Here is a 27578-nt window from a genome sequence, read left to right on the forward strand (position 1 = left end):
CCGCTACATTGATGACTGCATTGGCGCCACCTCGTGCTCCCGCGAAGAGGTTGAGCAATTCATCAACTTCACCAACACATTCCACCCTGACCTTAAATTCACTTGGACCATCTCTGACACCTCCCTCCCCTTCCTGAACCTCTCCATCTCCATTAATGACGACCAACTTGACACCAACATTTTTTACAAACCCACCGACTCCCACAGCTACCTGGATTACACCACTTCCCACCCTACCTCCTGCGAAAATGCCATCTCATATTCCCAATTCCTCTGCCTCCGCCGTATCTGCTCCCAGGAGGACCAGTTCCACCACAGAACACACCAGATGGCCTCCTTCTTTAGAGACCGCAATTTCCCTTTCCACGTGGTTAAAGATGCCCTCACCTCTCATAAACACATCTCATCCACATCCCACACCTCTGCCCTCAGACCCCACCCCTCCAACAAGGACAGAATGCCCCTAGTGCTCACCTTCCACCCTACCAACTTTCACATAAACCAAATCATCCACCGACATTTCTGCCACCTCCAAACAGACCTCACAACCACCACCAGGGATATATTTCCCTCCCCACCCCTTTCCGTCTTCCGCAAAGACCATTCCCTCTGTGACTACCTGGTCAGGTCCACGTGCCCCCCCCCCAACAACCCACACCTGCGCAAAACCTGCACCCACACCTCCTCCCTCACCTCCATCCAAGGCCCTAAAGGAGCCTTCCACATCCATCAAAGTTTTTACCTGCACATCCACCAATATCATTTATTGTATCCGTTGCTCCTGATGCAGTCTCCTTTACATTGGGGAGACTGGACGCCTCCTAGCAGAGCGCTTTAGAGAACATCTGGTGCGGGTGTCCTAGAATCAACCACACCGCCCTGTAGCCTAACATTTCAACTCCCCCTCCCACTCTGCCAAGGACATGGAGGTCCTGGGCCTCCTTCACCGCTGCTCCCTCACCACCCAACGCCTGGAGGAAGAACGCCTCATCTTCCACCTCGGAACACTTCAACCCCAGGGCATCAATGTGGACTTCAACAGTTTCCTCATTTCTCCTTCCCCCACTTCACCCCAGTCCCAAACTTCCAGCTCAGCACTATCCCCATGACTTGTCCTACCTGCCTGTCTTCCTTTCCAACTATCCACTCCACCCTCCTCTATGACCTATCACCTTCATCCCCTCCCCCACTCACCTATTGTACTCTATGCTACTTTCTCCCCACCCCCACCCTCCTCTCATTTATCTCTCCACCCTTCAGGCTCTCTGCCTGTATTCCTGATGAAGGGCTTTAGCCCGAAACGTCGATATTACTGCTCCTCGGATGCTGCCTGAACTGCTGTGGTCTTCCAACACCAATAATCCAGAATCTGGTTTCCAGCATCTGCAGTCATTGTTTTTACCTAGACGATGGAGAAAGGCCTACTTCAAGCCAGCAGGATTGAAGCCTATCTCTGCCCCCAGTAGGCCTCAGCACTCTGTGGGGCAAGGAGAAAGGGAATTGAGGGTGGGGGAGGGGAAGGTGGGGATGGGGCGAGGGTGGAATTTCAGGGGCGACATCTAGCGAGAGTCTGTCTGGAACCGTACGGCCGCATTCACAACGTCTCCATCCTCTCGCAGGGTCCTGCTCCCGGTCATCGGGCCTTCTCTTCTTCCTCCTCCTCCGACCTGCAGAGAGGCATAGCCCAGGCCTTCCGGCTGGGCGAGCTGCTGAGGGTGGGGGTCCAGTGGATGGGGGTGGTGGGTGAAGCAGAGAGAGAGAGGGGACGAGAGGTGAGAAAGGGGTTGCAGAGGGAGCGATCCCAGTCGGGGTTTCCGCTGACCTGCACTTCCATGTCCACCACCTGGATAGAGGTCCGGAGGTGGGAGGCAGGAGGCAGGGTGGGGCGAGTTATCAATTCATGTTTGGCCAACGCTTGCCACCAACCCCCTTTCCCCTCCCCTCAGATATCCAGGGCTGGGTGTGGGGGTGGAAATGGGTCCCCTCGGATCCGTGTCTCCCTTAATGGCCTGGCTGTTGTCATGGCAACCAGTTGCCACACGACATTGTGCCTGCCTGCACGCCCATCCCTACAAACGCGTGCATACATACAGACACATTTGCACACACACATGCATGCAGAGACATAAGCGCACACAGATATGAGCACGCACAGACAGACACGAGCACATACGTGCATGCTCACGTACAGACACGTGCACACACAGTTACGAACACACGCACACGTCCACACACACACAGACACGAGCACACACACCAAACACGTGCACACAAATGCACGCACGCACACAGACACATGCACACGCACACACAGACACAAGCACACACACACAGATATGAGCACGCACAGACACGAGCACATACGTTTGCGCTCTCAGATGTGAACACACACACACACACACACACGTGAATACATTCACGCAGGCGTATGCAGGCCCCTGGATCCCTCTAGCCCCCCAGTCATGTTCCCCAAGACAATGGGCAAAAACCTCAGGCCTCGTCCCTTTCGGTCGGGTTTTCAGGCCGACCCCAGGAGGAGAAGGTTCTGGAACGCTGTCATTCAGGTGGGGTGGCGCAAGGGAAGACGAAAATGCCTCCCAAGAAAAAATACCTTGTAAGGACAGAGTCCTAGGTGGATCGTCCTGAGGTCAGGGAAGGCACTATGGAAATGAAGGCCTCAATCCAGTGTTGACCACACCGTCTGGGTACATTCAGGGGAGGGGGGGAAGCGGGAGAGGCTGGGAGATACAAACAGTGGCTGGGCAAGGTGGGGAGAGGGGAGCTCAGCCATCACCCAGTGGGAGGTAGCAGTTCCACAACTCTGTGGGATCTTGCTGTGTACTGCTAGGCCCCGCTCTGCCCAGAACGCCAGAGTTCTTGGAGCATGATGAGGCCAAAAAAAGATTACGGAAACTGGGGATATGAGAAAGAGGCATGGGAAGAATTGACCATGTCGACCATTCCCGTTGTTTGGCAGCAACCTTAGCAGCTGACCTTTGACCTTGTTCCCATATTGACCGTTATGATTTTATAAACCTCTATAAGGTCACATCTCAGCCTCCAACACTTGGGGAGTAGGCTCGGGCTGGGAACGGGGGTGAGTGAATGGCCTACACCCGCTCCTATTTCCAACGTTATCCCGTCAGATTCCCAAGGGTGCTGTGAGGAAGTTTCCTCACCCACCCACACCCCCTTGCCATTTCCCGAGTTTGCCACCTCCCATCCACCTCTGCGTCTTACCTCACCAGTGGGCGCTGTCTCAGGTTGGCACGGTGCGCTGGGATCTGAAAGATACAAAGCAGATGGCAAAGCACTCAGGGGACACGCTCTCGTGTTTGTGTGCGATTCCCCACCATCTTCACCAGTGAAACTACAACACCCACCCCCTCCTGAGCACCCACCCCCCTCAGTTCTAGCCACTGCCCCCTTCGTGGCCTGGACTCCCGCCCCTCTGGATTTTCACCCTGGTCACTCAGTGACTTGCCCCCGACCCTTCAACCCCACTCCACTCCAGCTCATCCCAATCCACCCCAGTCCATCCCACCCCACCCCACACCACCCCAGTCCATCCCACTCCACCCCACACCACCGCACTCCACCCCACCCCACTCCACTCCACTCCAATCCAATCCACCCCACTCTGCTTTACTACACTGCAGTGAAGCACCATTGCCTTGGGTTTTTCAGAAGCTATGTCAATGCAACTTGTTATTGTTGCTTGGTTGTCGCTTCATGATAAATTGTCTCCCCCAGCCCTTTCCCCCGCCCCCGCGTTGGAAAGTTTTGACACTGCCATTGGGATAGGGGGTGGTGGTGTGGAGGCTCAGTGGTTAGCACTGCTGCCTCACAGTGCTAAGGACATGGGTTCGATTCCAGCCTCAGGCAACTGTCTGTGGAGGTTGCATGTTACCCAATGTCTGTGCGAGTTTTCTCCGGGTGCTCCGGTTTCCTCCCACAGTCCAGGGATGTGCAGGTTAGGGTGGATTGGCCGTGCTAAATTGTCCCATAGTGCCCAGGGATGTGTAGGTTCAGGTGGATTGGCCGTGCTAAATTGTCCCATAGTGCCCGGGATGTGCAGGTTAGGGTGGATTGACCACGCTAAATGGTTCCATAGTGCCCAGGGATGTGTAGGTTAGCTGCGTTCGTCAGGGTAAATGTAGAGTGATAGGGTAGGGGAATGGGTCTGGGTGGGTTACTCTTCAGAGGGTCAGTGTAAACTTGTTGGACCGAACAGCCTGTTTCCACATTGCAGGGGATGCTATGATTCTATGGTACATGTGGTGTGTGAGGATTGGGAGATAGGATGTTCTCCTGTTGATAATGCAGCCTGTGTTATGATAGATTACATGGGCTATCCCCAGGAACACAGTGAGCTGTTCCGTTCTATGGTTAATGCTCCAGGAAGGCACTGTGTGGTACCCGTCTAATACCATGTCAGAGCTGAAAATGTGTTGCTGGAAAAGCACAGCAGGTCAAGCAGCATCCAAGGAGCAGGAGACTCGATGTTTGAGGCATGAGCCCTTCTTTAGGAACGTCGATTCTCCTGCTCCTTGGATGCTGCCTGACCCTGCTGCGCTTTTCCAGCAACACATTTTCAGCTCTGATCTCCAGCATCTGCAGTCCTCACTTTCTCCTACAATACCATGTCAGAGTCAGTCACATGTATTGATGATTGGTACTTACATGTCCACGCTCCCTTTCCTGATATTACCTGCACAGACAGGGAGATAAACAAGGAGTAAGTACAGAGACCATTGTCACCACAGAGACTAGAACTGACGGGATTTGACACCCTGTGCAGTTTGCAGACAGCCCATTAGCAGAAGGAGAATATTTTTAACTTCATGTTGACAAAAATGAGATATGGGTGCTGCAGCATTTATTGCTCGTCCCTAATTGTCCCTCGAGACAGTTGCCTTCTTGTACCGCTGCAGTCCATGTGATGTAGGGACACCCACACAGTCCTGTTAGGATCCAGGATTCTGACCCAGCGACACTGAAGGAACGGCTGATATATTTTCACGTTGGGATGGGAAGGGGCGCGGAGGGGAACATGCAGGGGGATGGTGTTCCCATGTATCTGCCACCCTTGTCCTTCGTGATGGAAGGGGTCGTGGGTTTGGAAGGTGCTGTCTGAGGATCTTTGGTGAGGTTCTGCAGGGCATCTTGTAGACGGTACACACTGCTGCTACTGAGGGTCAGCGGCGGAGAGAGGTGAATGTGGTGCCAGTCAAGCAGGGGCTGCTTTGTCCCTGGACGGTGTCAAGCTTCTCGAGTGTTGTTCACCAGGGTAAGTGGGGAGTATTCCCTCACTCTTCTGAGTTCTGCCTTGTTGATGATGGACAGGCTTTGGGGAGTCAGGAGGTGAGTTACTCACTGCAGTATTCCTAGCCTCTGACCTGCTCTTGTAGCCACTGTGTTTATATGGCGGGTCAAGTTGAGTTTTTGGTCAATGGTAACCTCCAGGATATTGATAGTGGGGGGATTCAGAGATGGTAACACTGTTGAATGTTAAGGGGCAGTGGTTAGATTGTCTGTTATCAGTAATGGTCATAGCCTGGCCTTTGTGTGACAAGAATGTTACTTGAGGGCAGGAACTCAGTGGCCCTGAACTAGGTGTCACTGAGCAGGTTATTGCTGAGTGGGTGCTGTTTTGCTGATGACACCTTCCAACACTTTACTGATGATCAAGAGGAGACTGATGGGGCGGTAATTAGCCGGGTTGGATCTGTCCTGTTTTTTATGTCCAGGACATATTAAGGAAAGGGTCACTCGACTCGAAAGTGTAACTATATTTTTCTTTTGTACATACCTTGTTAGGTGCTGAAGACTTTCTTTGGCAATTTCTATTATTGCTAGAACTTTCCATATTGTCAAGTAGATGCCAATGTGACAACTGTATGTCTCAATCCTTGCTTTGGCCAAATCATGCTGCCTGCCATCTTGGTCGCTTACATTGGTGGTTAACGTCTGGCTGCCTCAGTATGGGTGAGCACATCAATACCCACACTTTGGAACCTGCATTGTTGCCCCTCTGGGACAGGGTAGTGAAGAAGGCGTTTGGTATGCTTGCCTTTATTGGTCAGTGCATCGAGTACAGGAGTTGGGAGGTCATGTTGAGGCTGTACAGGACATTGGTTCGGCCACTTGTGGAATATTGTGGGCAATTCTGGTCTCCCTGCTATAGGAAGGATGTTGTTAAACTTGAAAGGGTTCAGAAAAGATTTACAAGGATGTTGTTGGGGTTTGAGCTCTAGGGAGAGGCTGGGGTATTTAGATCAGATTCCCTACAATGTGGAAACAGGCCCTTCGGCCCAACCAGTCCACATCAAAGAGTAACCCACCCAGACCCATTTCCCTCTGAATGACACGCTTAACACTCTGGGCAATTTAGCATGGCCAATCCACCTGACCTGCGCAGCTTTGGACTGTAGGAGGAAGCCCATGCAGACACAGGGAGAATGTGCAAACTCCATACAGACAGTCACCCAAGACTGGAATTGAACCTGGGATGCTGGTGCTATGATGCTACAGTGCTAGCCACTGGGCCACTGTGCCACCCCAAGTGTTGGAGGCTGAGTTATGACCTTATAGAAGTTTATAAAATCATGAGGGTCAAGGATAGGGTAAATAGACAAGGCCTTTTTCCCCTGGGTGGGGGAGTCTGAGGCTAGAGAACAAAGGTTTAAGATGAGAGGGGAAAGATTTAAAAGGGACCTGAGGGGCAATTTTGTCAGACAGAGGATGGTGCATGTATGGAATGAACTACCAGGGGAAGCAGTAGAAGCTGTTACAATTACAGCATTTAAAAGGCATCTGGATGGAATCAGGATTAGGAAGGGTTTAGAGGGATATGGGCCAAATGCTGGCAAATGGGACTAGATTAGATTGGGATACCTGGTCAGCATGGACAAGTTGGACCGAAGGGTCTGTTTCCATGCTGTACATCTCTACGTCTCTTGGTCTGTATGACTTCAAGTCTCTATTTCTCCATGACTCTGTGACTCTATGATTTTATGACCCCATGTCCTGATGACCCTATAACCCTATGTCCCTTTGTCTTTAGGTCCCTATGCCCCTATGACCCTAAGTCTTTATGTCTCCATGTCTCTATATCTCTATGACCCTATGACACTATGTGTCTTTGACCCCATGTCTCTACATCTGTACAATCCTATGTCTCTCTGTCTCTATGTCTATGTCTCTATGACACTGTGTCTCTGTGACACTGTGTCTCTATATCTGCCTGACCCTATGTCTCTGTGACACTGTGTCTCTCTGTCTCTGATACAGAGGTTGGGCTGTAAGACACAGAGCCAGGAATGGGTAAGTTAGACTCTTTTGTCCGTTCTCCCTTTCTGCGTCTATCTCACTCTCCACCTCTGTCCCATTCTGCCTCTTTCTCCCCTCACTCGCCTCTCTCTCTCTGGAAAGGGGAGGCAGCTCTTTGACTTTGGTAGGCAGCGCAGAAAAGGGCAGTGGGATGTGGTCATCGGCTAAGCGCCTCTAAAGACATTACCCGACAAAATCACTCTTCACCTTCTCTCGAAGACGTGTGTCTCAGGCACGTTTCCAACTTCCAAACACATTCCAAAAAGAAACCGAAAGTGTTTTGAAGGAGTTCCACTGGGTTTCAGATTCACTGCAGCCTCTGGCCTGTGATTGGCGTGCGTTTCAGGGTCAGGTTATCAGAACAGGAGGAGGCCATTCAGCCCCACCAGAGCATACTATCTGCCCTCGCTTTCTCGACAACTAAAAAATGCACCAATCCCACTCTTGAAATCCGTGACTGACCGTGGTTTGGTCTGGAGGACATGGCAGAGGGTGGTATGATGCACTGTTCCTAGTCCCTATTCCCCTTTTCGGGAAGGCTTGCTCCTTGACCTTCTTGCCCTTGTGTTGTCCCGAGATGCCATTTTCTCTTTGGGAGGAGAATTTGGGGTTCGGATTGCCACCCACCCTGTGGGAAGAGTCTCCCTTGGCAACTTTCCGAAGGGAATCGGATAAGAATTGGCACCTGGGGGGAGGGGGATCAGAGGGGGAACTCATACTCGCACAATGGGCCCAACAGCTTCTGCTGAGAGATGCACAACAAGACCTTTCACTGTACCTCAATCTGACAATATCAATTCAGGCCCGCCCTACCTCTTCCTTTGTGCTTACCAGTGTCACGCCAACCTCTGAGTAGGCAGTGGGCAATGATGGTGAGAGTTCTGTCTGAGGTAACGGGTGCCCCAATGACCAGTGCCAGGAATGGCTTTCCAATTGGTACATGGGTATCAATGACCTAGAGAGACGGGCACAGTAATAGTGCCAGGTTGGTTGACTCTGAGAGTATGGGATAGCACCGAGGTGGGGGAGGGGTGGGTGTGGGTGGGAGGAATCCAGCCAATCACAGTGAAGCAAGTCACTCCAGGATCCAATCCTGATGGGATCTCTATTGGGTCCCCAAAACCAATGGATTCATCTCTCGGGGTTTAAAAAGAGTGAAACAAATCCCGCCCTCGAGGGGGACGGGATCCCTGCCACCCTTACCCGGTCCGGGCAGCACACGTGACTCCAGACCTGTGGCAACGGAGGTTGACGCTTGAGCTGCTCTCTGGGAAAGAGGGGGTCGCTCTGTGAGAAGGGAAGGGGGTGCTCCTGTGGAAACGGGAGGAGAATGCCATCTTCATGAGGGCAACTGGGTACTCGTTGGCACCCCATAAGTGATGCCCGGGTCCCTTGGAGGAAATGGCCCATGGCGAGGGGTGTGGGTACTGGGGACGGACTCCTTACCTCGCTGCTGACGTTTCTTCTTGCAGATGTATATGGTAGCTGCTATCACCATGATAGCAATGAGCATTATCACTACACACACAATTGCTACAATCCAGGGCAGCTTCTGATGTTTTCCCGTGGTTGTTACCATGGTTGTAGAAGACATTGGTTGCCATGGTGAAACCGTGGTGGCTTTGACTGTGGATGTGGAAGAATTTGATCGCCGCGCTGAAAACAGAGAGAGGACCAATTTAATGAAAGTAAGATCAGCGCCACACGAATGCCAGGCAATGGCTGTCTCCAACAACTGAACTGTTGCCGTTTGACATTCAGTGGTGTTACCGAGGCTGAATCCCCTCCCACACAATTAACATCCTGGGCGGTGGGGTGGGGTAGAGGGGGAGGTGTTACCACTGAGTAGAAACTGAACTGGGAGAAAGTGAGGACTGCAGACGCTGGAGATCAGAGTTAAAAGGGGTGGTGCTGGGAAAGCACAGGGGGTCAGGCAGCATCTGAGGGGCAGGAGAGTCGACGTTTCAGGCATTAGCCCTTCATCAGGAATGTGATAAAGGGGCTAATGCCCGAAACGTCAATTCTCTTACTCCTCAGATGCTGCCTGACCTGCTGTGCTTTCTCACCACCACATGTTTTGACTAGAAACTGAACTGGAAGATTAAAACCCACCAGTCCGGTAATTATGCAGTTTATATGACAGTGAATTGTCCTCTCTGACGAAGTATCAACTAGACTTGAAACGTTAGCTTGCTCTCTCTCCATGGACGCTGCCTGACCCGCTGTGATCTCCAGCATTTGTTGCTTTCAGACTGAATTACCAAAATGGCAAAACCTTTCTCTGCTGTCCACCCTAAGAGTATCACACACCAGGCTTCTTTTATGAATAAAAAATAATCTGTTTTAGTATTAACAAGATCGGGACAATATCCAGGCTTGGTCTGACAAGTGGCAAGTAAACATTCGTGCCACACCAATGCCAGGCAATGACCATCTCCAATAGGAGACAATCTAACCACTGCCCCTTGGCATTCTATGGCGTTACCATCACTGAATCAACATTATCGTTGACTGGAAAGCTGGTAAGGACCAACCAGACCAGAGCTGTTCAAAACATGTTGAGAAGGTAACTTTTTCTTATTTTGAAAATTAATGTAAAGTGCAGTGTTCCAAAGACAATGCGATTGGTCAAATAACTCAACGTTAACCAAAACCCAATTTATGCAAACATTATGGTTAAGCTACAACAGAAGAAAGATGAATTTAGAAAACTTGACTCTGTTGGAAAGTTTAAGAGAATAATAGCTATGGTATCTATTACTAATGAACTGTTCCAATATAGTCCCATCCCATAACACACCCCTTGGCACAAAGGAAAATTCAGAAATCAGATATTCCCACATGCCATGTCTGCTGTAGGAAGAGAAAGCCCAGTTTCTAGCTGTAACCACGAGAGGGTGAAAAATAGCTTAAATTTCTTCAAGACCCCAGCAGGTTCTGCTGAATGTAAAAGTTAACAAAAAAGCTCGAAATCTTGGTTCTGTGAGAGGTGCCAACACCCAGCCAGGCTGCTTCTATTGTTCCAACTTATAAAAAAGCTCAAAGGTCTCACAAGCTGCTAATATTACCACAGACTGCTCAGTGCCTCTTGTTCAATCTCTCTCTTAAAAGAAACCAGGACAAAATAACACTTCTTGAAGGCATAGCATGTCACAAACTCAACTGGATTTACCACATAAACACTGCAGCTACAAGAGCAGGTCAGAAGCTGGGAATACTGCAACAAGTAACTCACCTCCTGACTCTCCAAAGCCTACCTGCCATCTACAAGGCACAAGTCAAGAGTATGAGGGAATACTCCCCATTTGCCTGGATGGGTGCAGCTCCAATAACACTCAAGACACTCGACACCATCCAGCCCATTTGATTGGCACCACGTCTACAAACATCCACTCCCTCCACCACCAACACTCAGGAGCAGCAGTGTGTGCTATCTACAAGATGCACTGCAGAAATTCACCAAAGATCGTTAATTAACACCTTCCAAACCCGTGACCACTTCCATCTAGAAGAACAAGGGCAGCAGATACATGGGAACACCAACCCCATGCAAATTCCTCTCCGAGACCCACACCATCCTGACTGGGTCGAATTCCTGGAACCCCCTCCCGAATGGCATTGTGTGGGTGTCCCTACATCACACAGACTTAATAGCATTGTGGGTCAGCTGACAGGAGGGTGGACTGCGGCGTGTTATGGATCAGGCCAGACCTCCTCCAAACACTTTAAGAAGGTAGCCCATTCCCTAACATGTTCTTATTTTAAAGGCAGATGTAAAGTGGATATTCCAGGAGAGGTGCAGCTGGTCAAAGCACTCGGCTTTAAGCAAAACAGAATTTATTTACACACTATGGTTGAAACATAAAAAAAACAGAATTTAGCATAACTTGACTACTTGGAAACGCCAACCAACTCAAAATCGTTACCTTACGAAGGAACTGTTCCAGTCCCCACAAAATCCCAAGAACACACCCCTTGGCAAATGTGGAATTCAAGCACACGTTCTTACAGGCAGGAGAGATTGCAGAGAGAAGAGTCAGGTAAGAAACATCTGTTGAAGCATGGAAGCCTTTTTCACAGTAACTGCTTCTCTGTTACGAGCTGTTTCCAACTGCCAACTAAAGAAAACAACAAACTAGAAATAAAAACCTTAACTGGGACAACTGGCCACTCCCCTGTCATTCTTTAAAGTAGCAATCCAGACACATCGGTATCTCTGCCTTTATGGCCCCAACTTGAAAAAAATCCAAGGACAAAATATCCTTGTTAAAGAGGCAACATCGTCATGCCTCCCCCTTATAAAATGAACCATCAATATACAAATTATGGCTTCATTTTGAAACCCCTTAGTCTTACCCTGTGAGTACACTACAATAGCTGGAAATGTGTTGCTGGAAAAGCGCAGCAGGTCAGGCAGCATCCAAGGAACAGGAGAATCGATGTTTCGGGCATAAGCCCTTCTTCAGTACACTACAATACATGTACATTAACCATAACCACGCAAACATCCTTCTTCAGTCTGTTTACCCCTGCCACCGAACACCTCCATTTCTCATCCAAGTCTTGACAATGTGTTGGCAATCATGTTTTTACACCTTGCCACAGGTACAATTTTCAGATTGAATGGTTGCAATAATAAATTCCATCTAAACAGTTTGGAATTTTTGTCCTCAAATTTCTCCAAAAGCTTCCGTGGGTTATCATCTGTAAACATGATGGTCTCAGGCAAATTGCTGGCAACATAAATGTTGTAACGCCAACACCAAGCTCAAAGTCTCCTTTGCAAATGTCGATATTTCTTCTCGTCATCTTCCTGCAAGAGCACAGTACTGACACCCACATCACTTCCATCAATAGCCACCTTAAATGGCTTTGTGTAATTAAGTGTAGCTAACATTGGGGCAGTGGTTAACACATCTCTCAAGCTGTATCCAATTAAACTTCCTACTTTTATAAAGGAATTTAGTGGGTGGGGCAGTCACACTACAAAAAATTTGGTACAAATTTCCAATAAAATCTAGTCAATCCCAGGAATCATAGTACTGCTTTCCTGATTGATGGTATGGAAAACTCCCCAATAACCTTTGGTTTTAAGTTCTGTGGGGCCATTTGTTGATGTTCGATAACATGGCCTCGGAAGGTGACTTGGGCTTTGACAAGTTCACTCATGGCCAGGTTTATCACCAAGTCTGCTCCCCCGCGAAGCCGGTCGAATAATTCTGATAAATGTTGCAAATCTTCCTTCCGTGTGTGACAAAAAAAATCACCAGGTCATCAATCGATACCACACAATTGGGTAATCCAGAAATGACCAGATTGGTTAGTCTTTGAAATGTGGCTAGCACATTTTTCACACTAAATGACATGACTTTAAATTGGTACAGTCCATTCGGCGTAACGAAAGGCAAAATTGTCTTCACTCTTTCGAATAAAGGTACCTGCCAGTATCCTCTGAGTAAGCCCAACTTAGAAATAGAAGTTGCTTGTCTCACCTTCTTCCAAATGTGAAATCAGGTATGAATCAGACTTTGTAACTGCATTGGTTTTGTGATAGCCAACCCATCACCATTGGGTACCATCCAGTTTTGGCACCATTATTATGGGTGAGCTCCAGACACTGTAACTCACTTTGATTATGTTGCCTTGGGGCATGAGTTTAATCTCTTTTTGAACCTCTGCCAAATTTAGAGAGTTAAGTCTCAAAGATGTTGCTTAATCAAAACAGAATTTCATATATCAACATCGTGTATAATTGCGTTCGTACTTCCTAGTTTATTTCCACATATCTCTATGCAATAACAATAACTCTTTTGAGTCTTTGCAAGTTTTCCTCTGGAAGGCAAGTCAATAACTTCTCCAAATTTTTGATAAGTTCCTCATTGTCTAATTTAGTTTGAAAAATGTCCAATTAAGAATCCTCTTAATTCTTCCCTCTGTGTTGCAACCAGTAGCACAGTCTCCTTTTGCTATCCTTCCCTGTCAAAATATCTGTTGACCGTATTCACATGACACACTCTGTGAGATTTCTTTCTGTGTCGAGTCCTGATCAAATAGTCCACCTCACTCAATCTCCTTTTGACTTGATAAGGTCCACTAAGCTATGCTTTTAACTGTTCACCTGTCACTGGTAGTAACACTGGCACTTTATCTCCAACAACAAAATTGTGAGTTTTTAATTTTGTGTCTGCTTCCTGTTTCGGCATATGCTGTGATATTTTTAAATGCTGTTGAGCCAGTTCCCTCACTTTATTTAGTTGTTCTCGAAAATTTGACACAGAGACCAAACATATGGTGGCTGAATTCTGACTCACCAATTTCTCCTTAATTATTTTGAGTGGTCCTCTCATGCCAAAACAAAAAACTAATTCAAATGTTCTGCATTTGGTCGATTCATTTGATGCATCTCTGATGGCAAAGAGCACAAATGGAATTCCTCTATCCCCATCCTCTGGATAGTCTTGACTAGAAGCCCTCAACATGGTCTTTAATGTATGATGCTCCCTTTCTGGTGCTCCCTACGATTCCAGATGTTCGCAGTGGATTTGAATCGTTTTGTTGCTAAGCTGTCCATAGATTCCTTGAATAGTTTTAATGTAAAGTTTGACTTTTCATCGGATTGATATCAAGTGAAAAATTTGAGTAACTCTTAGTATGTATTGGATTGGTCTCTGAAAATCGAGTGGACATATCCATTATTGTTAACAAATACTGATTCCAACTTTTTGCTTTAAGTAGGGGTCCTGTGAAATCAAGTAGGATGCTTGTAAATCATTCCTCAAATGCAGGAATAGGTATTAAAGATGCCTGCGGTTTTCCAATTACCTGACGTGCATGACATGTCGGGCAAAATGCAACTACATCCTTGAGCTGTCCAGGCCAGTAAAAATGTTTTTGTATTTTAGCTTGAGCTTTTCCTACCCTTAAATGACCTCGTACTGGTAATTTATGCACGACCCACAACACCTTCTCTCCATAACCCACTGGCAATACGACTTGATGAATTTCTGCCCATTTTCCATCTGCCTGAATATGTGATGGTCTCCATTTCCCTCAGTAAGGCATAATTGTTATGATAGTTGCACACTGGGATACATCTACAATCTTCATCCAAGTATGCTTTTTGATACAATCACTTCAGTTTTTCATCTTTCTCTGAGCTAAAGATATCCATGTTGTCCTCCACCTGTTTCTGTTTCATCTCATCCATCTAATCAACCAGGGTCTCTGATAATTTGACGTCAACTTTCTCATCTGTATTATTTGATTTCTCCTCTTGTTCCAACTGGTGACTTTGTGACCTCATTACCACACAGTCAGAAAGAAATCCCAGGAGATCTTTCCTGTACTATCTCAGTTGCCTGATTTTCCACTGGCTTTTCAACCACAGTAGGCAGCACTCCCAATGTGACCCAGCTATATCATTAGCAAGGACAAATTATATTCCAGGATTTGAGAGTTTTTCCAATCCTGCCACCATGACTTACTCCACTCTTCACTGTAACCTCACTCTACACAATTGAGCACTTCTTGTCTCACCATGAGTTCCACGTATTAGCACTTTCTCTGGCAATAATCCTTTGGAGTTACATATCTCCTCAGCTCTCAACATCAAAGATTGACATGATCCCATATCCCTTAATACTGTAACCTCTTTGCCTGCTGCTCATGGCCAATGTGAGTGAATCTTACCTTTGCACATAAATGGTTTAAGATGATGTAGCACTTCCTCCTTACCCAACCTCTGATCAGGTTGTACATTCGGATGCAGATGTTTAGCCCCCACTGTCCTTTCCATTACCACTCCAATAGAATTCACTGGCTTCTCCTGTTTCCTATTTCTGGCTTTTCCAGACCCAATAACACTGTGATTTCACATGGCAGTGAAAACACCAGAGCTTTTTAACTTCTCTTTCCCCTTCATGGGTTTCCTTTTGACCCTGAGGTAAGTTACCCTGATGATCTTCACTGAGAGCTACCTTTCCCTTTCCACCTGAGGATTTCTCTTTGCCCCAGTTTCTATCCCTCACGGAATGAAATTGATGTTGGAAGCCAAACTTTGATTTATGAACCAACTCATAACCGTCAGCCATTTCAGCTGCTAATCTTACCATTTTTACTCTCTGCTCTTCCACAGGGGTTCTCGCTACCTCCGGAAGCGAATTTTTGAAATCTTCCGAAATATTTGTAATGCTCTGCTCCACTTCTCAAAATTACTTTGTTTGATCCTTTCAAACTCAATATAGGTTTGACCAGGGTCCGCCCTCAGATTCCTAAAACATTGTCTGTCAGTTTCTGGCACAAGTTCATATGCACTTAAGATGGTTATCTTCACCTCCTCATATCCCCAGGTACCTCCCCTGATAGGGATGTGAATACCTAAGTAGCTCTACCTACCAGCTTTGTTTGGATCAACAAAACCCACATGGTCACTGGCCACTGCATTTGTTTAGCCACCTTCTCAGATGAGATGAAAAAGGCTTCTACATCCTTTTCATCAAATTGAGGCGATGCTTGGATGTATTGGAACAGATCCCCACCAGGCCTTCGGCTCCCAGGGGTTTGCTCATCCTCACTCTCTCTCTCCCTGAGCTTACCTTTTCCTTTCAAGCTGATTTTCCTGACTAAGGGCCAATTCACAAAGTTCAATTTCCCTCTCTTTCTCCCTTTCTTCTCTCACGTTCTCTCATTCCACTCACTATTTATCCTTTGGTTCTGCTCAGGTGATGCGTTTGTTTCCTCTTAATTCAAACTATTCTATTTCCAATCATATTTCATTTCTATTTCTCTTCCTTTGTCTTTTGCCAGTGACTCAAGCTGCTTCATGTTCCACTGGACTTTAACCATTTCCAAAGATGCTGATGGCATTTCCAGCAAATTTGAAGTGCTGAGCCGTTGCTGTAATGTTCTCTCCTTTTCTCATGGATGAAGGCAACTCCAACTTGCCTACCAATTCCAGAAGCGTTTCCTTGTTCACCTTTTGTAAAGGTCCCAAAGTCACCTCTTCCACCCCCAAAAAACTCTTAGCGACTGAAAGAGCCATTCCTCCCCCAAGCAGGGTTCAAACCAATCAGATTCAACACCCGGAACAAAAGACAATAACACCTACCACTCGCTGCCTTTGAGTCCAACCACCCTAATCCCAAATTGGAACTATCGAATAAATCCTGCCAAGAGTTTGCAATCTGTTATAGACCAGGCCAGACCTCCTCAAAACACTTTAGGAATGGAGCCCAGATCTGAACTTTATCATATTTTAAAGGTAGATGTGCCGTGGATAGTCCAGGTGTGATGCAGCTGGTCATACCACCCAGCTTGAAGCAAAACAGAATTTATTGAAGCAATACACAAACAAAAGAGAATTTACAATAACTGCACTATTTTGAAAACCCAACTGACTTGAAAGCGCAACTTAACAAAGGAGCCTTTCCAATTCCCACAACATCCCAAGAATACTCATTCAGAAAGTAAGGAGGCTTGGGATACAGGGAACCTGTCTGTCTGGATACAGAATTGGCTGGCCCATAGAAGACAGAGGGTGGTGGTAGATGGAAAGTATTCAGCCTGGAGCTCGGTGACCAGTGGTGTTCCACAGGGATCGGTTCTGGGACCTCTGCTCTTTGTGATTTTTATAAATGACTTGGATGGGGAAGTGGAAGGGTGGGTTAGTAAGTTTGCTTATGACACGAAGGTTGGTGGAGTTGTGGATAGTGTGGAGGGCTGTTGTAGGTTGTGATGGGCGGCACAGTGGCTCAGTGGTTAGTACTGTTGCCTCACAGCGCCAGGGACCTTGGGCGACTGTCTGTGTGGTGTGTGCACATTCTCCCCGTGTCTGCGTGTGTTTCCTCCCACAATTCAAAGATGTGCAGGTTAGGTGAATTGTCCATGCTAAGTTGCCTTTGTGTTCAGGGATGTGCAGGTTAGGTGTATTAGGCAAATATAGGGTAGGGGAATGAGTCTAGATGGGTTCGTCATTGGTCAGTGTGGATTTGTTGGGCTGAAGGGCTTGTTTCCACAGGGTAGGGATTCTAATTCAACGGGACATTGACAGGATGCAGAGTTTGGGCTGAGAAGTGGCAGATGGAGCTCAACCTGGAAAAGTGGGAAGGGATTCACCTTGGAAGGTCGAATTTGAATGCAGAATACAGAGTTAAAGGCTGAATTCTTGGCAGAAGAGCCGAGGGATTCTGGGTCCATGCCCATAGGTCCCTCAAATTTGCCATCAAGTTGATCGGGTTCTTAAGAAGGTGTATGGTGTGTTGGCTTTCAGTAGCAGGGGATTGAGTTTAAGAGCCACATGGTTATGCTGCAGCTCTATAGAGCCCTGGTTAGACCACACTTGGAATATTGTGTTCAGTTCTGGCCGCCTCATTATATACAAGATGTGGAAGCTTTAGAGAGGGTGCAGAGGAGATTTACCAGGACTGGACGAGAGCGCACGTCTTATGAAGAAAGGTTGAAGGAGCCAGGGCTTTTCTCATTGGAGAGAAGAAGGATGAAAGGTGACTTGCTAGAGGAGTGTACAAGATGTTGAGAGGCATAAATAGAGTGGATAGCCAGAGACTTTTTTCCAAGGCGGGAATGTCTGGAGTGGGCTACTTTAACAAGGGCAGGCAACTCTGCCTTTACGACCCCTTGAAAAAAACCAAGGACAAAAGAACCTTGTTAAAGGGGCAGCAATGTCACAAGTGGTTCAAGAAGGCAGCTCACCACCACCTTCTCAAGGGGAAATTAGGGATGAACAATAAATGCTGGGCCAGTCAGCAACATCCATGTCCCCAGGGTCAATATAAATACATATTGCTGGATGGCAGCAAACACTACTTCGGACAGACAGGCAGCAAACTAGCCACCAGGATACACGAACATCAACTAGTCACCAAAAGGCATGACCCACTGTCACTAGTATCCTGACATACGGATGAAGAAGGACACCATTTCAACTGGGACAACACATCCAGCCTGGGACAGGCTAAACAGAGACATGCACGGGAATTGCTTAAGGCCTGGCATTCAAACCGGAACTCCATCAATAAACACATCGATTTGGACCCCATTTATCAACCTCTGAGAATAAGGAAATGATATCATCCAACTTACCAGACCAAGACATATAAACTTGAACAGAACACCAGTGCTTCACAGGAGGCTCACTGATGATGTCCGATGAAGGGTGCCGGCCCGAAACATCGATCCTCCTGCTCCTTGGATGCTGCCTGACCTGCTGTGCTTTTCCAGCAACACACTCTCAACTCTGATCTCCAGCATCTGCAGACCTCACTGTCTCCTCACTGATGATGTTACCTAGCATGGTGACGAACCGTCTGAGAACAAACCTTCCAGCTCAGTGAGCAAACTTACAACCTGAACCTCACCCTGAGCTACAAATCTTCACCAAAATCACAAATATGTATTTATAAAAAATTACTGACCTCCCTGTCCACCTGTTCATTGTCAGGTATACCAGACCCTCTGGAAAAGGCTGAGACTTATTCCTGGGAAGGCATCATCTCAAACTGCCAGCAGACACTCCAGAGGGTCATTCAGACATTGGCCATGTTGATGTGGGATGGGAGTCACCTATAGACCCCGACCAGTCAGTGCATGGAGGGTTCAAATACAGACAGGGACTGTGTTGGATGATCAGCCATGATCCCATTGAATAGCAGAGTAGGCCTGAGGGACCGAATGGCCTAACTTGTGCTCCTAACCCTCACCTTCACTCTGACCCTAACCGATATTTCTCCATTTGGGGTGAAAGAAAGAGTTAACGTTTCCAGTCTGACGTAACTCTTCGGAATTTATGCTCCAAAATAGACAGAACGGAAATTTTAAACTCTCTCTCTCTCTCTCTCTCTCCACAGACCTGCTGAGTTTCTCCATCAACTTGCCATTTTTATTTCAGATTCCTCACGAAAGGACAGGAGGTTGGGAAGGGAGCAACAATCTGACCATTTCCCAATCACCCTTTTCCCGATCATGATTCCCAGGTGAAGGTGGCACTGGCTAGGCCCCTCCCTAATTGCCCGGGGGGGCTGTTGAGAGCCAACCACATGGCTGTTGGTCTGGAGTCACGTGTAGGCCAGACTGGGTAAGGATGGCAGTTTCCTTCCGGGATGGACATTAGTTTTCTGACAATTCGATTCATCGCCAACAAGGGACTATTATTTCCAGATTTTTAAAAAAAAATTGAATTCAAGTTCCACTCTCAGCTCTGGGAAGGTTACAAAGCCAGGTCGCCTGGAACATTACCTGGGTCTCTCTACATAAACAGTCTGGCACAGTGGCTCAGTGGTTAGCACTACTGCCTCACAGCACCAGCGATCCAGGTTCAATTCCAGCCTTGGGTGACTGTGTAGAGTTTGCACATTCTCCCCGTGTCTGCGTGGGTTTCCTCCAGGTGCTCTGGTTTCCTCCCACAGTCCAAAGATGTGCAGGTCAGGTGAATTGGCCATGCTAAATTGCCTGTAGTGTTAGGTGCATGAGTCAGGGGGAAATGGGTCTGGGGGGGTAACTCTTCGGAGGGTCGGTGTGGACTTGTTGGGCCGAAGGGCCTGTTTCCACACTGTAGGGAACCTAATCTAATACCACTCGGCCACCACATTCTCCACAGTCCGGGGCCATTCTTGTGAACACTGCGTTTTCTCAGTAATGTGGCACACACAGCGGGACACCAGACTTCCTCTGAGGTTTTGTGACATGTGAAAACAAAACCATGAATAGTTTCTTGGTTCGGTGGAGCTATTGCATGGTTCCCATGTTGCAGCCTTAACCATTGAGGTGACACTGAGGGCCAGGACACAGGGCAGGTGTTGGAGGGAAGGTTCAAGGGATTACATAGAACATCAAATACAGAATATCACAGCACAGTACAGGCCTTTCAGCCTTCGATATTGCGTCAACCTGTGGAACCAATCTGAAACCCACCTAACCTACACCATTCCATTCTCATCCATATGCCTATCCAATGACCATTTAAATGCCCTTAAAGATGGCGAGTCTACTACTGTTGCAGGCAGGGCATTCTACGCCCATACTACTCTCTGAATAAAGAACCTACCTCTGACATCTGTCCTATATCTATCACCCCTCAATTTAAAGCTATGTCCCCTTATGCTGGCCATCACCATCTGAGGAAAAAGACTCTCTCTGTCCACCCTATCTAACCCTATGATTATTATATGTGTCTCAATTAAGTCACCTCTCAACCTTCTTCTCTGTAATGAAAACAACCTCAAGTCCCTCAGCCTTTCCTCGTAAGACCTTCCCCCCCTACTGAACAACATCCTGGTTAACCTCCTCTGAACCCTTTCCAAAGCTTCCACATCCTTCCTATAATGCGGTGACCAGAACTGTATGCAAAGCTCCAAGTGCGGCCGCACCACAGTTTTGTACAGCTGCAGCATGACCTCATGGTTCCGAAATTCAATCCCTTTACCAATAAGAGCTAACATACTGTATGCCTTCTTAATAACCCTATCAACCTGGGTGACAACTTTCAAGGATCTATGTACATGGATACCAAGATCTCTCTGCTCATCTCCACTACCAAGAAGCTTACCATTATCCTAGTTCTCTGCATTCCTATTGCTCCTTCCAAAGTGAATGACCTCACACTTTTCTGCATTAAACTCCATTTGCCACCTCTCAGCCCAGCTCTGCAGCTTATCTATGTCCCTCTGTAACCTAAAACATCTTTCACCACTACCCACCACTCTACCGACCTTAGTGTCATCTGCAAATTTACTAACCCATCCTTCTATGCCCTCACCCAGGTCATATATAAAAATGACAAACTGCACTGGCCCCAAAACATATCATTGTAGTAAACCACCAGAAACTGAACTCCAGGATGAATATTTCCCATTAACCACCACACTCTGTCTTCATTTGGCTAGCCAATTTCTGATCCAAACCGTTAAATCACCCTCAATCCCATGCCTCCATATTTTGTGCAATAGCCTACCATGGGGAACCTTATCAAACACCTTACTGAAATCCATATACACCACATCGACCACTTTATCTCATCCATCTGTTTTGTCACTTCCTCAAAGAACTCAATAAGGTTTGTGAGGCACGACCTACCCTTTACAAAACCATGTTGACTATCTCTAATCAACTTATTTTTTTCAAGATGATTATAAATCCTATCTCTGATAACCTTTTCCAACACTTTACCACAACCGAAGTAAGGCTCACTGGTCTATAATTACCAGGGTTGTCTCTACTCCCCTTCTTGGACAAGGGAACGATATTTACTAGCTTCCAGTCTTCTGGCACTATTCCTGTGAATAATGACAACATAAAGATCAAAGCCAAAAGTTCAGCAATCTATTCCCTGGCTTCCTGGAGAATCCTAGGATAAATTCCACCCGGCCCAGGGGTCTTATCGATTTTTACGCTATCCAGAATTGCTAACACTTCCTCCTTGTGAACCTCAATTCCATCTAGTCTAGTAGCCTGCATCTCAGTATTCTCCTCGACAACATTGCGTTTTTCCAGTGTGAATGCTGATGAAAAATATTCATTTAGCAACTCTCCTACCTCCTCAGATTTAATGCATAACTTCCCACTACTATCCTGGATGATAAAGGAGGTGCAGTGGTAGTTTGGCACACTGACCACTACACCGCTGAAGCCAGACGCCAACTCGGAGACACCTCCTCCTACTGCCCCCTCGACCATGACCCCACCCCCCCAATCACCAAACCATCATCTCCCAGACCATACAGAACATCATCACCTCAGGAGATCTCCCACCCACAGCTTCCAACCTCATAGCCCGGGAACCCCGTACAACCCGATTCTACCTCCTTCCCAAGACCCACAAGCCTGACCACCCTGGCTGACCCATTGTCTCAGCATGCTCCTGCCCCACTGAACTCATCTCTACCTACCTCGACACTGTCCTATCCCCCCTCATCCAGGAACTCCCCACATACGTTCGTGACACCACCCACGCCCTCCACCTCCTCCAAGACTTCCATTTCCCTGGCCCCCAATGCCTCAATTTCCCCATGGATATCCAATCCCTCTACACCTCCATCCGCCATGACCAGGGCCTCCAAGCCCTCCATTTCTTCCTCTCCCGACTTCCACAACAGTACCCTTCCTCCGACACTTTCATTCGTTTGGCTGAACTGGTCCTCACCCTTAACAATTTCTCCTTCGATTCCTCCCACTTCCTCCAGACCAAAGGCGTAGCCATGGGCACCCATATGGGCCCTAGCTATGCCTGTCTCTTTGTTGGCTACGTAGAACAGTCCATCTTCCATAATTACACTGGCACCACTCCCCACCTCGTCCTCCGCTACATTGATGATGCATTGGCGCCACCTTGTGCTCCCGCGAGGAGGTTGAGCAATTCATCAACTTCACCAATACATTTCACCCTGACCTTAAATTTACCTGGACCATCTCCGACACCTCCCTCCCCTTCCTGGACCTCTCCATTAATGATGACCGACTTGACACTGACATTTTTTACAAACTCACCGACTCCCACAGCTACCTGGATTACACCTCTTCCCACCCTACCTCCTGCAAAAATGCCATCCCGTATTCCCAATTCCTCCGCCTCCGCCGTATCTGCTCCCAGGAGGACCAGTTCCACCACAGAACACACCAGATGGCCTCCTTCTTTAGAAATCGCAATTTCCCTTCCCACGTGATTAAAGATGCCCTCCAACGCATCTCGTCCACATCCTGCACCTCTGCCCTGAGACCCCACCCCTCCAACCGTATCAAGGACAGAACGCCCCTGGTGCTCACCTTCCACCCTACCAACCTTCGCATAAATCAAATCATCCGCCAACATTTCCGCCACCTCCAAACAGACCCCACCACCAGGAATATATTTCCCTCCCCACCCCTTTCCACCTTCTGCAAAGACCGTTCCCTCCGTGACTACCTGGTCAGGCCCACGCCTCCCTACAACCCACCCTCCCATCCTGGCACCTTCCCCTGCCACCGCAGGAACTGTAAAACCTGTGCCAACACCTCCTCCCTCACCTCCATTCAAGGCCCTAAAGGAGCCTTCCACATCCACCAAAGTTTCACCTGCACATCCACCAATATCATTTATTGTGTCCGTTGCTCCCGATGCGGTCTCCTCTACATTGGGGAGACTGGACGTCTCCTAACAGAGCGCTTCAGGGAACATCTCTGGGACATCCGCACCAATCAACCCCACAGTACCGTGGCCCAACATTTCAACTCCCCCTCCCACTCTGCCGAGGACATGGAGGTCCTGGGCCTCCTTTACCACCTGATGCCTGGATGAAGAACTCCTCATCTTCCGCCTTGGAACACTTCAACCCCAGGGCAGCAATGTGGACTTCAACAGTTTCCTCATTTCCCCTTCCCCCACCTCACCCCAGTTCCAAACTTCCAGCTCAGCACTGTCCCATGACTTGTCCTACCTGCCAATCTTCCTTTCCACCTATCCACTCCACCCTCCTCCCTGACCTATCACCTCGAACCCCACCCCCATTCACCTATTGTACTCTATGCTACTTTCTCCCCACCCCCACCCTCCTCTCATTTATCTCTCCACCCTGCAGGGTCTCTGCCTATATTCCTGATGAAGGGCTTTTGCCCGAAACGTCGATTTTCCTGCTCCTCGGATGCTGCCTGAACTGCTGTGCTTTTCCAGCACCACTCTAATCCAGAATCTGGCTTCCAGCATCTGCAGTCCTTGTTATTACCTAGTCTGGAGGAAATCACGGGGACAGGGAGGGATGCAGGCACTGGAGGAGATGTTGGAGATAGGGACGGCTGTGGAGTCTGGAGGAGGTGACGGAGATAGGGAGGGATTTAGGGACTGGAGGAGGTGACGGAGTTAGGGAGGGGTGAGGGAGAGTTTAGTCACCAGGAGATGAACACTAAACCTGAGGCAATGCAGGGGGTATCATATACAAAGTAATACTGAGACCTTAAGAGGGATTACCTCGGACAGTGAGGTAGGTCCCTGGGATGCTTTGCCAGACCACATGACGATTTCCTGTTATCGCCACCCGACAGAAATAACGGTTTGTATCACTTGTTCTCAGCTGCTTTATCCGGATGGTCCCTGTCCTCTCCTTGGCTGGATCTCCCAGGAATTGAATTCGCCCTCGGTATTGAGGGTGAGTACATCTCTGAGGCATATTGAAGATCAATTCCCCGTGAAACTCGTTTCTTCTCCAGGCAATGTCATACCCTCTGGGTTTGAGTGTATCTGGGTAAGTAAATGTACACAGGATCTCGATCGATCCCCCTTCCACACCCTCCAGTCGATCCGGTTGGCTCACTGTGAAATCATCTCCATGGATCATCCCTGAGGGAGAGCGAAACAGCAAACAGTCATTTAGGAATCCTGAATAAATCGCTCCCAGCTGGAGACCAGCCCCCAGGATATCCCCCAGTGACAGAGAGACTCTGTAACTGAGACAGCAAAATGTGACTCACCCCCAGGTATCTGTTATTCTGTATACAAACCACCCTGAATCCCTCAATTATATTCCAGACCTTCTTCCAGCCCCTACACCCCTCCCTATCTCTTTCAGCCCTTCCAGCTCCTACACCCCTCCATATCTCTGCCACCTCCTCCGACCCCCGCACTCCTCCGTATCTGTGTCATTTCCTTCAGCCCCTTAACCCCTCCCTATCTCTGTTACCCCTCCTGCCCATACTCCCCTCCCTATCTTTGTAATCCTCTCCAATCCCTACAATCCTCCCTGTCTCTGTCTCCCCTCCAGCCCCTTACACCCCTCCCTATCTCGGTAAATCCCTCCAGCCCCTATACTCTTCTGAAATCTCCATGGCGGGGTTGGGGGGGGGGGGTGTTGTGGTGAGGGGGTGTACCTTTGGATGGTCTCAGTCTGTAGTTATAAGATCCCCCCAGCAAAACCTCACCCCCTCCCACAATCTCTCTTTCCTCATGTTCCCCCATGAACCCCTCCCTCTGTCTGATCACTGGGTTAATTCTCTTAAAAACCTCCTCTGGACGCCTGTCCTTTCACTGGGATGGATCTGGGGACTGCCTCGAGGAGCAGATTTGGGACTGAGTTGAGGAGGAACGTCTTCCCCCAAAGGATTATGAATCTGTGGAATTCCCTGCCCAGTGAAGCAGTTGAGGCGACCTCACTGGATGTTTTTGGATAGATTTTTGAACAGTTAAGGAGTTATGGATTATGGTGAGTAGACGTGTGATTGGTGCTGAGTCCACAAAACGTTGAGCCATGATCTTATTGAATGGTGGATCAGGCTAGAGGGGTGGGCTGGTCTACTCCTGCTCCTATTACTGATGTTCTTATAATCAAAGACCACCCCCCAACCCTGTTATAATCTCTAACAACCTCTTGCGTCGGGCAAAAGATATGAAAGTTTGAATGCAAGAATGTGAAGCTTCTTCCCCATTGTTATCAGACTTTTGAACAGACCTCCCAAATTTTAATTTTAATCTCTCTCTCTGCCCCTACTCTGTGACTATAACACTGCATTCTGCACTCTGGTCTGCTACCCTGACACACTCCGTACAGTACGATCTGCCTGTAGAGCACACAGAGCAACACTCTTCACTGTAACTCAGGGCATATGACAACAATAAATCAATCCACCAGCACTGGACACTTTGAGAGCCAGGCACTGCTGTTTGGAACGCGGGCCCGACTCCGCCATAAATTGCCAAGTCGGGATGTGAGTCTTCAATTTGCTTCCTTGAGGGGTGTTATTTTTCTGGTTTTGGAACTTGGTTGTCCAAGGGATTTCGTAATAAGCAGCTGAATGGGAAGGAACCCGTGGTGATTTACCCACAAGACCAGGACGGAATAGCTGGTGAAGGGAAGGACTGAGTCCGAATCAGACGCCAAGTTGGTGACACATTGGAGTGAGATTGAATTGACTCACCGACACAGAGAGACAGAAGGAGGAGATGAAGAGCAGAGCCCATTGCCGTGCCTGCTCTCGCTCTGGTCGTCTGCTTCCAATGACTGCAAGAGATTGAGAGTGCGGGTGTTTATGACACACCCAATCATTCCACACAGTTAGTTTTGCTTTTGCATCTTCTTGTTCCTCTGCGCTCCAGCTGACTTCAGGAGGAAGTGGTCTCCTCAAACCGACTGAGGAGAGACGGTTGGAGTTATTTATATCGAGAATTCGAATGCAAATCAGCGAGGGGAGGGGGATCCAGAGGAGGTTCCTGGGGATGAAGGGCTTGTTGTATCAGGAGTGGTTGAAGACACTGGGTCTACACACGATGGAGTTTAGAAGGATGGCAGGGGGAATCTAATTGAAACTTACAGAATACTGAGCAGCCTGGATAGAGTGGGAGTGGAGAATTGAGCTGTAGGGAGAGGCTGAATAGGCTGGGGAGGTTTTCCCTGGAGCGTCAGAGGCTGAGATTTATAAAATCATGAGAGGCATGGATAGGATAAATAGACAAGGTCTTTTCCCTGGGGTGGGGGAGTCCAGAACGAGAGGGCATAGGTTTAAAGTAAGAGGGGAAAGATATAAAAGGGACCTAAGGGGTAACATTTTCACACAGAGGGTGGTATGTGTATGGAATAAGTTGCCAGAGGAAATGGTGGAGACTGGTACAATGACAACATTTTTATAAGAGATCTGGATGGGTATATGAATAGGAAGGTTTAGAGGGATATGGGCCAAGTGCTGGCAAATGGGACTAGATCAGGTTAGGATATCTGGTCAGCATGGACAAGTTGGACTGAAGGGTCTGTTTCTGTGCTGTACATCTCTAAGACACTATGAATAATATTAACTGTTACCTTGCCTTAACCTTTTGAAATATATATTTGTGGGTGACTTGATTATATTGATGAAACAAAGAAAATTTGCCTTTCTGAGCACTTTTCCCCATTTTGTTTCACACACTTGCCTTCATTGGTCAGACCTTTGAGTATAGGAGATTGGACGTTATGTTGATGTTGTACAGGACAGTGGTGAGGTCTCTTCTGGGATAATGTGTACAGTTCTGTTCACCCTGTTAACGGAATATGATTATTGAATTGGACAGGGTTCATATATGCTGAAAATGTGTTGCTGGAAAAGCGCAGCAGGTCAGGCAACATCCAAGGAACAGGAGAGTCGATGTTTCGGGCATAAGCCCTTCTTCAGGGATTATCAGAGGAGATGACCTGGGGTGTGCAGTGAGAGAGGGACTTACTGAAATCCTTGTAGAGGGAGGAAGAGAGCTTCTTCAAGGAAGGCATCCTTCGGGCTTATGCCCGAAACGTCGATTCCCCTGT

The 27578-nt window shown here is 48.0% G+C and overlaps 1 protein-coding gene across 1 annotated transcript; it reads right to left on the minus strand.

Moving 5' to 3' along the window:
* Positions 1–1242: 1242 nt before the first annotated feature.
* On the minus strand, positions 1243–26263 carry LOC140492358 (paired immunoglobulin-like type 2 receptor beta). The gene is made up of 6 exons (XM_072591277.1): positions 26221–26263; positions 24281–24649; positions 8779–8988; positions 4684–4711; positions 3241–3284; positions 1243–1706 (listed from the first exon to the last, which is right to left on the minus strand). Exons 1-5 carry the CDS (start codon positions 26261–26263, stop codon positions 3260–3262), a joined length of 675 nt encoding a protein of 224 aa, XP_072447378.1. The 3' UTR covers positions 1243–1706; positions 3241–3259.
* Positions 26264–27578: the final 1315 nt, after the last annotated feature.

This window comes from Chiloscyllium punctatum, chromosome 21 (assembly GCF_047496795.1).
Source record: "Chiloscyllium punctatum isolate Juve2018m chromosome 21, sChiPun1.3, whole genome shotgun sequence".
Taxonomy (NCBI): domain Eukaryota; kingdom Metazoa; phylum Chordata; class Chondrichthyes; order Orectolobiformes; family Hemiscylliidae; genus Chiloscyllium; species Chiloscyllium punctatum.

Bases quoted from the DNA above. Each gene is read 5' to 3' on its own strand.
- LOC140492358 (XM_072591277.1), bottom strand. From the start codon at position 26,263: ATGGGCTCTGCTCTTCATCTCCTCCTTCTGTCTCTCTGTGTCG. The intron at 8,989-24,280 runs GTAATCCCTCTT...CTCTGTTTTCAG, and splicing joins GACCTACCTCACTGTCCGAG to CGCGGCGATCAAATTCTTCC. The intron at 4,712-8,778 runs GTAAGGAGTCCG...CTGTCTGTGCAG, and splicing joins GAAGAAACGTCAGCAGCGAG to GTAATATCAGGAAAGGGAGC.